Genomic DNA, 12,276 nt, shown 5'->3' with positions numbered 1-12,276 from the left:
GAGAGAGAGAGAGAGAGAGAGAGAGAGAGAGAGAGAGAGAGAGAGAGGAAGACAGTTTAATGCGCATGTGACTCCTTTCGCATGTGAATGCGCGCTTCTTCCCTTCTCGCTCACTCACTCTCTCTCTCTTTCTTTCTTTCTCCCTTCGGGCTTTCATATTTTCATCCGGTCGTTCGCCACCGCCTACCCCTTTCCATCGCAAAGGAGTCTGTGTAAAATCCTCTCCTCTGAACGCTGCGTACGGTTCAGAGTCCGCGTAAGGACCCCCGTATGTGTTTCACCAGGTCAGGTCAACGACCCATGCACCCAGTGGGAAGGGGGAGTGGAGGCGGAGGGATGAAGAGTGGAAAAGGGACGAACGAAGGGAGGGACGGCAAAACGCGGTCCTCCAGATATTGCGCCCTCCTGGTGAATGCACTCCTCTCTCCCTGTGCACGATGCGACGTAAAAAAAAAAGAGAGAAAAAAGCGCGCGCGCGCGCGCTTTGCCGCAGTTGGTGCGTCACGTGCGTGCGCGGAATCGCGCTCGCTGCTGGCTGCATTATTCAATGGTACATACGCTTCTGCCGAGCCGAAGAAAGCGCTACGACGCTTCCGTGCGCCGACATGATGCGGCGCGAGGTAATTATTCTCTCCTTGAAATCTGAATGCGAGGCGGGACGCGCAGTATCCAACGTCGTTACGGTATTATTTATTTTAGCGCGTTTTCAACACGGGTCACGTATTAACGGCGAACAAGGCGGAACTCGTCTCGTTTCAAGATCTGAATATAACGCCTGAACAAAATGTAAAAGTCAAATTAGATAATGAACGCGGCGCGCCGGTCTGAGATGCAAACGAATCGCTGAGAACGAATCGTATTAAGCGAAAGAAAAATATATCCGTAACCATATCGTATTTCCATTCTCGCTTATTAATTTCTCATTGTTTAATCACGATTATAATCGTTTCGATTATCGACGTGAAGCCCTCGATGAGTCTGCCCCAGTTGAAGTGGGTCTTATCAATCATTTTAATTCGAACCCTCTGAGAAACAAACAGGTGCATCTGCTGATACGTGATGAAATAGAGATATCACCAAACAGAGATATCAGAAAATCGAATTCTGCTCTCCACAAATATCTTAAGCGAATTTCGCATACTGCATGTCACATCGATTATTATTAATAAATTTTACGCCAAAAATTTGGTCCATGTGAGTGCAGAAATTTCCTGTCAGGTTCATATTTCCTTCGGTTGTGTGTGTGATTTACTTTAAAATAGTTATGTGTGCAGAAACGTACTAATAGAATTGAGAGTTCAATATTATCCTAATCTCTTGAGTTGAGGTTGTTTGTCCGACCAGATGACCGGTCGTTAGCGTGTGTGCGAATGTGTGTGTATATATATGGGTATATGTGCGTGTTGCCAGCGACCCGACCACGATCCTTTTCATCCCTCTAAAGCGGCCGGATTGAACGAGGAACGGCGCTTTTCGAAAACGGGACGCATCGAGCGAGAACTCTCTCCGGAGCGACGTGAAAAGCAGCATGGTCAAAGGAAAAGAGGCAGAGTGGATTGGGTGAAAATACGAAGGAGTGGGACCCGGTTTGAAGGCGTGGCGTGGGCGCCTGTGGGTGCTCCCCGACGAATCACTTCTCGAATCAACTACATTCGCTTTCGTTCTGACTCACATTTCAAGCTTCCCACCGCGATGGCCCTTCGGGACGTGACGCGACGGCGATCCCGACCGTCGCGAAAGGAAACGCGAATCTAATATTCCGCATACGTCCTCCGCTTCTACATGATTGGTACTGAATGAAGAACACCTTTCGACGGAATGCAATATGCGAGGGCAACGGAGTACATCCGGTAGCTTTGATACGAATTCGACATTATTACTACGAATGTACGATATCGAGAATAAATTGTGCGTTTTCAAGCTTTTAATATTGTTGGCCAATACGCGCACAAAGATAATTGTGTAAAGAAGTTAAAATGGAAATATCTGAATAATTGTGAATTGATTGCATGCCTTACGTTAAAAGGGATATTTTTACGTACAGACAGGCGGGACCGTGCTTGTACATATGACCCAAAACACAAGGATAATTGGAATTCCTGATACATGTCGTACTGATCGACGGCAACATAATGTAGAGAAAGCGAAATGTGTGCGCGGTATTGCAATGTTCCATTAGCGAGCGTTTTATTTACTACCCTAATGCGCGATAATCACGCGTGTATGCGTCAAACTGAAATGGTGTTATATAAGCCTATGTACTGAAAGCATTAGTGCATTTAATACGTCAAAAAATATAGAAAGAAACCTCTGACGAAAGAAAAAAAGAAACAGCTTTTTACCTGGAAATAATCACATCGGGAGATAACTAACAGCTTAAAAGCTATGCAAAAAATTGGGACTGCTGTTTTTATAAAAGTAAGTTGAATGTTAATGCTAATCATTACGTGCCAATACTAACATGACAGGCGTACATGTCTGATTAAGATTGGAACATTGGATAATTATAAAAATAAACACATATAATAAAGACTAATGTATATTTAATTTTTTGGGACTACATATATATCGCAAGAACCGGTTATTTTATCGCAATATCCACCGTTCCATCGGGAACAATTCTCAAACCGTGGCGAGCTCGTCGACGACATCTTTCACGACGTGACGAGCAATAAATCGACATGGAAAAAAGAAACGCTTTAGTAGGTTGATACGAGGCTGGCGAACCGGTTCCGGGCTGCGTTTAATGCAGATGCGCCGGGACCCCCTACGAAATCTTGTAATGAAACGATTTAGACGCGGAATCTACACCTAAATCGAGTGCCGGCGAGCTTTCTTTCGCGACCGGTAGAAATAAAGACTGATCCTCTTCTCCGAAAGAACGTCACGAGCCTTTTCAAGTTCGTGCAGCGACATTGTTGACAGCTCGGTGCAATCATAAGGGAGAGGTAATATCGCAACCCCCTAGACTTCAGCTGCCGACTCTGTCTCGTACTGGCTAGCTGGAATACTAACTCGCGCGCAAACTAGGAATAGAATTTGATGGTCACCAGTGGACGTTGGAAAAAATAATTAAAGTCTGATTTGGCGAGACTTTCCGTTCGGGTAAGTAAATCATGCAATTTCTCAAATTTTACTGAAATCCCGATAGTCAGGAGATGTATGAAAGAACGTAACAGAAGAAGGCGAGCGGAATTTTCAGGATGTACGGTATGCACCTAATTCCACTCGTACGCCGCATCAGAACTTTCCTGGAGAATTCGTGGGGAAGGGCGAAACGATCGTCTGCGTTTCTGCCGGCGTGACAAATCGCGAGCCGCGGTATCGTTCCGCGGCGACAACGCAACTATTCCATTAAAATTCGCAGCAGTGGCGGCGGCGAACGATAACGACGTCGGAGGTATATGCCGCACTCTGTCGCGGCGTCGTCGTCGCCGTCGTTGTCGTCATCGGCGGCGGCGCCGACTAAACGCACGCGAAAGTTTCGTCCGTCGCGATGCGCGACGTGACACGTCGTGGCGTTGCCTTCAACCGTCGGCGAGATTATATGCGGAATCCGTACCTCGGCGATAAACGGGTTTCTATAGGCTCGTGCGAAATACCGGGTGGCTTGACAAGAGCAATTTATCATGCTCGATCTGTATTTGCATACGTCGTCGGAGAGCCCCGTCGCTCATGCCCGCCGCGACATCACATAGTCGAGTGCCTTTTGAAATTTGCGTGTTTGCGAATACGAGGCCCCGCTCTCTATCTCCCTCATTCTCTTTCACTCCCGTTCCTCCCGCCTCTGCCGCACGTCGTCCCACCTTCGTACACACACGGCGATCGCCCTCTGAACTCGGCGAGAACCCTCCCTCTTTCTCTCGCTCCGCAGCTCATCGCTTCAAACGTCCCCGACGAATGCCTGCGAGCTTCTGTTCGAGACAAACGATGCGCGAGATATGAATTCGTGCGCGGGACTTAACTGATCGTTTCGAGGGACCCGCCGATCCGCCGCGTTGGTAATCGCGGGGCGCTGCCGGACGCGCTGAAAGAGGTCCATCTATATTCTATAGCGTCCGTCTGCGGTGCCGAGAGAACGCCCGACGACCCGTAAATTCAGTTACGCGTAGGTGCCGTATTTGATTCTCATCAGACGCGTTTACCCGTCCCTCGTTCGCACGGCTGAAGCGATGAACGACGAGCGATGAACCAACCTTGGAAAACGATCAACAGACAGGGTTAACTTGGGTAGATCATATCAGGACTATATTTCACATTTCCGTTTACACCTGAGAGATCTTAAGCCCCTTTTACCTTGTGTGCAACATAACAAGACTAGAGCGTCCAGTTTTCTCTCCGTCCAGAATGTATCGGAGCTCGAAGCCTCTAAGGGCCAGTGGTCACGCCTCTTCCCAAACGGCCGCCAAGCGCAATTCTCGATACAGATAAGTCATGCCCGTCATTTTTCAACACTTGCGCACGACTCTCCCGATGCCCCATCCTGCGGACTTCCCTCTTTCAACGGTCACACCGGCAATATCGGACGGGCGAACGCGCACGGTGACGATTTCTCATCGGCCGCGCCGCCAGACTTTTCCAGCGGCGCGAGTTTTATCTCGCGCTTCCACCCTTAATTTGATTAATCGACGAGGATCTTGACCCTCCGCGCCGGCATTAATCACCGTCCGGTCGTATGCATACATGGCCGCGGCATTAGGAGCGCCATGCCGGGAGACGCGGACGTGGACGGTCTCGCCATTTGTTAGAACCGCTTGTTTAGAGAGAAGCTTTACACACTCGACCGGCTCTTCCGCCTCGGCGCGCGGATATTAATGGCGGATTAATTCGGCAGAGGTACGTCCTCGATGTTACGTGAGAGACTCGTACAAGTTGAACTCGCGATGTCTCCCGTCATCTGCCCGCGGATCTTTTCAGTTACCACGATCAGTGGGCCAATATCTTTTGGAATTACAGTAATTACGTTTTACTTTCATCTTTTAGAAATCCCTTTTATTTTATAAGATCAGGAAAAATACGATTAATCAAAAAGAACATGGAAATCCTGAGGTGAAAATTTGGGCAAATGTTTATCCAAAAAGTGTGAAGCAAATATAGTTCGCGTTTTCATTACGGAATCGTAAATCTTAATGTGTTAAAATTATATTTTGGTATTAAAAAAAGAGGCAGAGAGAGAGAGGAGGGAGAAGAAATTATTTTACCGCGTTAGTAATCATGTCATCTTTGTCTCTGCACAAAACCAGTTTTTAAAATTACTTAAGGAATTTATACAATTTTAAATGGAAATGTATGCACGTAAACATGCAGAAAAAAAGAAGTATTAAAATCAAGACTCATATTCTTGTATATAAGAATATGAATACAAGAATTTATAATCTTGAAATGAGATACGAATTATGTTAAACGAAGAAAAATTGTTTAAATGAAGGTATTATTGACACGTGGTTTAATCAGAAAAAAAGTTGAAATAAAAAGTTGAAATTCTTATAAGAAGATTTATAGATTCTTGCTTATACAAGAATCCTCTTCTAAAAAGGGCAAGCGCGCGCGTAGCGCGCGTCTATGATGTCTAATATATATAAGAATATAAGTCTTGATTTAACACTTCTTTTTTTTCTGTGTACTCATTTTTAATTTCTTACGTTTCTATTTTTACTTTTTTACGGTAGAGGTAAACAATAAATAGAACACGATATTATCGTTGTTTTTACTGTCACTTGCAATTTTTCTTCTGTTACTTGCAAATTTTGTTTGCGTGCCTCCCATATTTTCATTTTTATCAAAACGAACTTATGCGACTCGTTTAATATTAACGCATACAATGATGTCAACGCGACACGACCACCTGCAAGAGCAGCAGGCGGGCAAAAACGGCCGATTAGAAAAGACTCACTCGCTTATTGCGAGGCGCTAAACGTTCGCCCTGATTTCGAGTCGGTGGCAGACCCCTGCTGCCGGAGGGTCGCGCAGGTCTTGATTTACTAGCTGTTTATACCCTTTCCAACCCCTGGGGCCTGCATTATAACCGTATTTATACTAATAGCCTCGCCCAGAGTTGCGCTAGGTTCACAAGTCTAGGTGTGATTTACTGACATTGTTGTCGCTATTAAACGCGATGCGAAGAAAAATAAAAAAGCAGCACAATAGCCGTGTGTACGCGGGCCAAAGGGTGGCGACAATGATGTTCGGCTATTACCTGTCAGCCACGTAAGATTATGACTTCCGTCTCAAAGAACATCGAAAGGAGGAGAAGCCACTTTTGGAAGTGTCGAAATACGTTTGAAATAAGCAGCTAGTTGCTGATGGAAATTAAACTGCGTCCGTTTAAATATCGTATATCACTGTCTACAAAAAAGGAAGCTCGCAATGATCCGGGCAATAAACGTAAAGTCAGATTATCTATGTATACGGCGCAAATCCACATAAAAATATCTTTGTGACCCTTTTTCAATACGCACGATAAAGTCGACTTAAAATCGACCCTTATCCCATAACAAGTGATATCGATCATGCATAATTAGAAATTAATTTACGATCGAAACTGTTGGGCGGTGTAGAAGATATAATCTCCTCGAATAAATTCGCGACGCTTTGTCAACAAGACGGCGAAAGATTGAGCTATTCCATTTCTCTACAGGATCGATAAATCAGAAAGTTCTGGAGGATGTCATCGTAGATATAGAGAGAACAGTCGAGCGGTACGAGCTATACGAGCGGATGGAAGGAAGGAAGGAAGGAAGGAGGAAGGAGGAGGAGCCGTGGCGCTGGGATCTCTCCAGTAACAGGATGTAATTATGATCGGTGAGATACGTCACGCATAACCCCCGTATTGACGTCCACAAATCACGCTGCACGGCTGGCCATGCGGTATCTCGCGCCACTCGGGGGACTACGATCCTCAAACTCAGACGGCCTAACGCGACACTAAATCCAGAATTATGTACGCCGCCGCGCGTGTAGACATCGACGTGGACGCGCGGGATCTCCCGAGGATTCGCCGTGTCAAACGTGGGAAATGTGACGCTCGCGAAATTAGCACTTAAGGCACGCTCGTGAGATAGTATCACCTGCCCTGATGAGACTGGAATGCACGAGACTGGAGTGCGCAGCACGTGCACGCAGAGATTGTGCCGGACAACTATTTATCTTTCAACTTTCAAGATGTTCCAACATCCAAAGATGCAACCCTCTACGAGACCGTTTTACGCTACGTCGTTGTTGTACATGATAAATACACAGGAAATTGTGGAATAATAAGCAAAAACAGCACATACACATACGTGCCCACAGGTATATTTAATATAATAAATAGAAGGAAGAATTTTGTGTCAAGCTAATAATAATGCTCATTCCTCATTCAACAAAATTGTACTTCACACAATCAGGCTTTCGATTTCTTATAAGAATTATAAAAATTGAAAAACAATGACAAGTTTACAATGCCATTAAGAAATGTCGCGACAGAAAAATATTTCACACTCGTATTACCACAGCTAAGTATGAAACCTTGCGAACTGCCCACCGTTATGAATGCTATATGTGCCTGTTTTAATAAAAGCAATATTTAATATTAACAAGTATATCGACGAATTAAATTCAGAGCTTACCATTTGTATAAGAGTAATCCACTTCTTGAACGGTAAAAGTCTTCGTTGCATATTCGAGCCAAAAGTGCTCAGACAATAATAGGAATACATTATCACGTGTACAGAAGAATTAAGCGCTATTATAGTCATGAGGAAACTGTGCGCAGAGTGTCTGAGCGTCGCCCAAAGATAGACAACCGTGGAAATATGATGGTACGTGTGTAAAAATGAGACCTGACGATCTTTTTTCCTCAATACAAATATTATGGTTTCAATGAGATCAATTATTTTAAGCAACAGTGTCCACCATATAATTTCAAGTTGCTGCAATAAGAAAATTATATCTATTTGCGAAATCGGTATTATCTCAATTCTGTTAATTCTTACAGAGTTATATCTATTCTCCAAATTCACATGTTCAAAGGAGAGTAATAATCGACGCTGACTGGCAATATATAAATTTATTATATCTCACGACCTTTCGACCGTCACTTTCGGTCCTTACGTAAGAGATATGATAAGAGATATGATGAAGATAACTTTAATAACACTTGATAAGAACCGAAAGTGACGGTCAACAGGTCGTGAAATATAATAAATTTATATATTGCCAGTCAGCGTCAATTATTACTCTCCTTTTTATTTATTCACTAGCGAAGAAAAGGTTTATTCTTTCTTGGTTCACATGTTCAAATTTATCAATATTATTGCGTATGTCGTATGAGTAACAATTATTTATTATATAATTCTCAAATATTCAAAGTGTACTAATTTAAATTCAAATTATTCCTTATTTTTGACAATTTAAAAGCTTAACATACCTTTTCACTGTTACGACCGCAAATTTGATCGAGTGACTCGCAATATCTCCACACGGCAGTGAACGGTCTACCATCTGTCATGATGTTAAACACTATCCAAAAATTTGCAACAATTTGAAAAAGATTATAACATTGTATAAACCTTTTCAACGAATACGGTTTTCTGTCTTTCATAAATTGCGGTCCAGTAAAGTAGACGACGTATAAATAAGCCAGCGATATAAAAATAATTGGAATCGGCGAAGATAACAATAGCCATTTCATCGTTCGTGCATCTGTGAAATCTATATAATATGAGTTAACACATAATTTTAAGGAAAAATAATAAGAGGATTTTTTGGAGTGTCCCTTCTAAAAGAAATTTTAAATCTTTAAAATTTCTTCGATATATATATATTTAGAACTTACTAGCCATTATTTCCGAATTATAATGTTTAGATTTCAGTTGAGCCACAGTTTCACTTTACGTAAGTATGTTTCTCCTAGCGATGCCTAAATAAAACTGAGCGGTTCCGAACAGAAAGCGCAACTTAAAACCAACTGATGTTATATAGGCTACGGTCAACGTGATCTCTTTTCTTTCAATGAAGAAAGAAGGAGAAGAACGCTCCAAAGCATTTGTAGCGTCACGTTGACCGTAGCCATATTCACGCATTTACATATTCATGGCTGTTATATATTATGCAGATTTATAATACCAAAAGCATTTACTTAGCTTGTTCATTACAAACGATTGCTATGTAATATGTATATTATGCATACACTGAAAAAAAATTAACTAAATTTAGTCGTAAAAAAGCGGAAATGTGGAAAAAAGAGATAGTTATATGTTTTGCAGCGAGAGCTATGATTTAACAATAGCAAAACGTTTTGTTTCCCCTGCAAAAAATGTTAATTATCCATATACTACGATTATATTAGTTATAGTAGCTAATCTTTTTTTCCGTGTACTATAGCATTATCTAAACAAAAAGTTTACACAATAAAACAAGCTTGCACTTAAAAATGCAAATGTAATTTTGTAGTTTTTACAAAGATACATATTTACGTAAACGCTTTGTTTAAGAGATATTAACAAATAAATATTTTTATTATAAAAATTTATGAAATTATTATCAGGTTATAATAAATAAATTAATAGCATGTTTCAATTAATTTATTACTTAAAAAATAGGAAAATTTTAATATAATTATAAATTTTGTTCAAAGTCACGGCCTCTCTCTCTTGAACATTAAGACAGGCTTGGCATCTTCCTTTCACGACAGCAGAGCGGCACTGGATAAGTGTAATTTTCAAGGCTCAATGCGGACACATTTCTAAATAATGATTTTTATAATCTTTTTGAAGATGTTTCGTTAGACATAAGAAGAAACTCATGGTTTCAATTAGCTGGTTGTCCTGCACATTACGGCAGAGATCCACGACAATGACTAAATAATCATTATCACGATCGATGGATTGGTCGTGCCGGAATTGTGGCTTGGTCTGCACACTCTCCAGATTTGACGCCATTGGATTTCTTGCTTGAAATGCTATTAAACAAGAAGTTTACGAAAGACCGGTTAATGAATAATTAATTCTTTACGAAGAAGAATTATTCAACCGTGTGAAACACACATACACACACAAAGTCTGTCTCAATGTTCAAGGCTGTCACCTTGGACACAATTTATAATTATGTTGAAATTTTTTAAATTTTGTAATAAAGTAGTTAAAACACACTATTCATTTATCATAACCTGATAATACTTTCATAAAATTTTATAATAAAAAATGTTAGATGTCAATATCTCTTAAACAAAGCGTTTACAGGCATATCTACAGAGGAAAATTCTTTCTTATTTTGAAGTTTTAAATTCATATTTTAATTTAGGACATTTAACCCTGAAACACCCTGCATACTTGAATGCCAATAATACAATACCTAAATAAGAAGATTTAGTTAAATGTTTGAATAAATTAAAAATACCTAAAAATTAAATGTTGTACGTATGAATATGAAAAAAGCATATCGTCTGTGAATTAACAATATCGTCTATGTAACATTTTTCTCCAAATGCACTTTTTGGCTTCGATTTTTCCGTATCATCGTTCCGTAGACTAAAGTCGTAAATGATCATACATATTATTTATAATATAATTAATACAATTAATAAGTTTCAATGTGCATTCAAGAATGTTCATTACATAGATAGTTGTATATATATTTCACTTGTGGTACAGTTTTTTGTCTCTCTTGAAAACTTTACTAATTGTCCCATAGGCAGTACTATTATATATAAGTATCCTAAAAAGAGCGATTTAAGTTAAGAATAAAATCTTCAAGTTATTGCGCTAATTATGCTCTAGTAGATCTATAATTTATTAAATTGAATTAATCAACTTATTTATTTATTTGCTTCCTATTTAATCGGCGCGCATACAGGAATCTTGAAGCTAGCCTTGATCTTATAATTTACGCGTGATTTTCTCTGTCGCCTCATCGCGCAGCGTCTACCATCCAGAACGCGATCCGAATCTGCTGCGGCGTCGTTCGCAGACGCGGAGCGGTTGAATCGTCGCGGATAATTGCATTTGCGTGATGCGTCGGTGCAGCGCGAATGTGTCTCGCTAGCCGTAGGCGCCACGAAGCATCCGGAGGCTGTCCAGCAGGACTTCCGCCTCGCCGGATGCACCGGTGGGCTCTACTCGCCCTTCTATCCCCTTCCTCGGCTCCCTTTAAACTCCCTTCGATAATGCCGCGTTCCTATGCGGCTCCGGCCATTAACTGCGATATAGCGGACGATCACGTGACGTAACTGTGGGTAACATCAAAGCCAAAGGCATAGTTGCACCCCAGGGACGGCCTATGACGTTAGCCTATCTCGCTGCAGCTCGCTGCCTGCAACTGCACCGCCTCGAGGCGTCGTCGACGTTACCGTCCGTCGTCCTGGTGCACGGTTAGCTAGGAATTTCGGCTTTAATGCTTAACCACTTTCCAGATTGTCGAAGCTAACACGTGTGTGTGCGTAGTTGCCGTAGCTGCAAATTATTCCGTCAACACAGTCCTCCGTTCTGAGAACTTGCTCTTATACACGAAAAATGCAATTAGCGTATGATTATTGACTATTAGATAATGCCTACGCAAAACAATTAATATCCATGATCACAATTAATCGACAAATTTTTTTCGCATATAAACATTATTAAAGCTATCACACATTCCTGCCTGACGTTGAAAAATATTATATTGTATATTGCATGTTATATACGAGCAAACTTCAACGAACGAGCGGAAGTCAAGAAGTCTCTAACCAAAACGAAATACAATTGATATATTCCGGAACCTACAATCAGACATCCGCACGAAGGAAGTAGCGAAGGAATAGAGAGACGGTTTTACGTGCTACTTACGTGCTCCACGCTAGCTTCCTTCCTTCCACCCTTTCCTGCCTTCATTGCAAACGACGAAAAAGTTTCACGGTATTTAAGCAAGTTGTGCATAAAATAGTAACGAAACGTCAACCATATGTCGCCTGCTACACAATGTGAAACCGCCCTGCGGGACTTGATAATCGCTCTCGTCCCAATTTGTTCCGTTCTGATTGCTCGCGAGACTGACCTGGGATAACCATTACTTACACGGTTCACTTGCTCTACATATTGTGTGTCTACGATACGTTATTTTCTTAGGGCTTCTAAAGGGTGGATAGAGAAAACATCGAATCGTCAGAATCTTATATTTTCCACTTTACGTAATCAATTTTTTTTTAATAAGATGCTTAACCAAAATAAAAATTTATAATTTACGTAAGATTTTACCTGTCAATTAGTTGTATCTACTCTTCGAAAAAGTTTCAAATAATCATTTGTTTTCTCGGAAAAAATA

General features: G+C 41.4%; 1 protein-coding gene across 2 annotated transcripts; it reads right to left on the bottom strand.

Annotated features, from left to right (window-relative positions):
* Nucleotides 1-7,340: 7,340 nt before the first annotated feature.
* LOC112461584 (elongation of very long chain fatty acids protein 1-like) lies at nucleotides 7,341-8,908 on the bottom strand. Of its 2 annotated transcripts, none has more exons than XM_025026878.1 (4): nucleotides 8,816-8,908; nucleotides 8,408-8,691; nucleotides 7,608-7,910; nucleotides 7,341-7,543 (listed from the first exon to the last, which is right to left on the bottom strand). In XM_025026878.1, the coding sequence occupies exons 1-4, from the start codon at nucleotides 8,820-8,822 to the stop codon at nucleotides 7,382-7,384; spliced, it is 756 nt and encodes a 251-aa protein (XP_024882646.1). In that variant the 5' UTR covers nucleotides 8,823-8,908; the 3' UTR covers nucleotides 7,341-7,381. The 2 variants fall into 2 exon arrangements, with proteins under 2 accessions (XP_024882646.1, XP_024882648.1); XM_025026880.1 differs by having other exon boundaries at nucleotides 8,408-8,682.
* Between the last annotated feature and the right edge of the window lie 3,368 nt (nucleotides 8,909-12,276).

This window comes from Temnothorax curvispinosus, unplaced genomic scaffold (assembly GCF_003070985.1).
Source record: "Temnothorax curvispinosus isolate PA1 unplaced genomic scaffold, ASM307098v1 QBEX01011515.1, whole genome shotgun sequence".
Lineage (NCBI taxonomy): Eukaryota > Metazoa > Arthropoda > Insecta > Hymenoptera > Formicidae > Temnothorax > Temnothorax curvispinosus.
The sequence above is the reverse complement of the archived record's forward strand: the minus strand, read 5'-3'. Positions and strand labels throughout refer to the sequence as shown.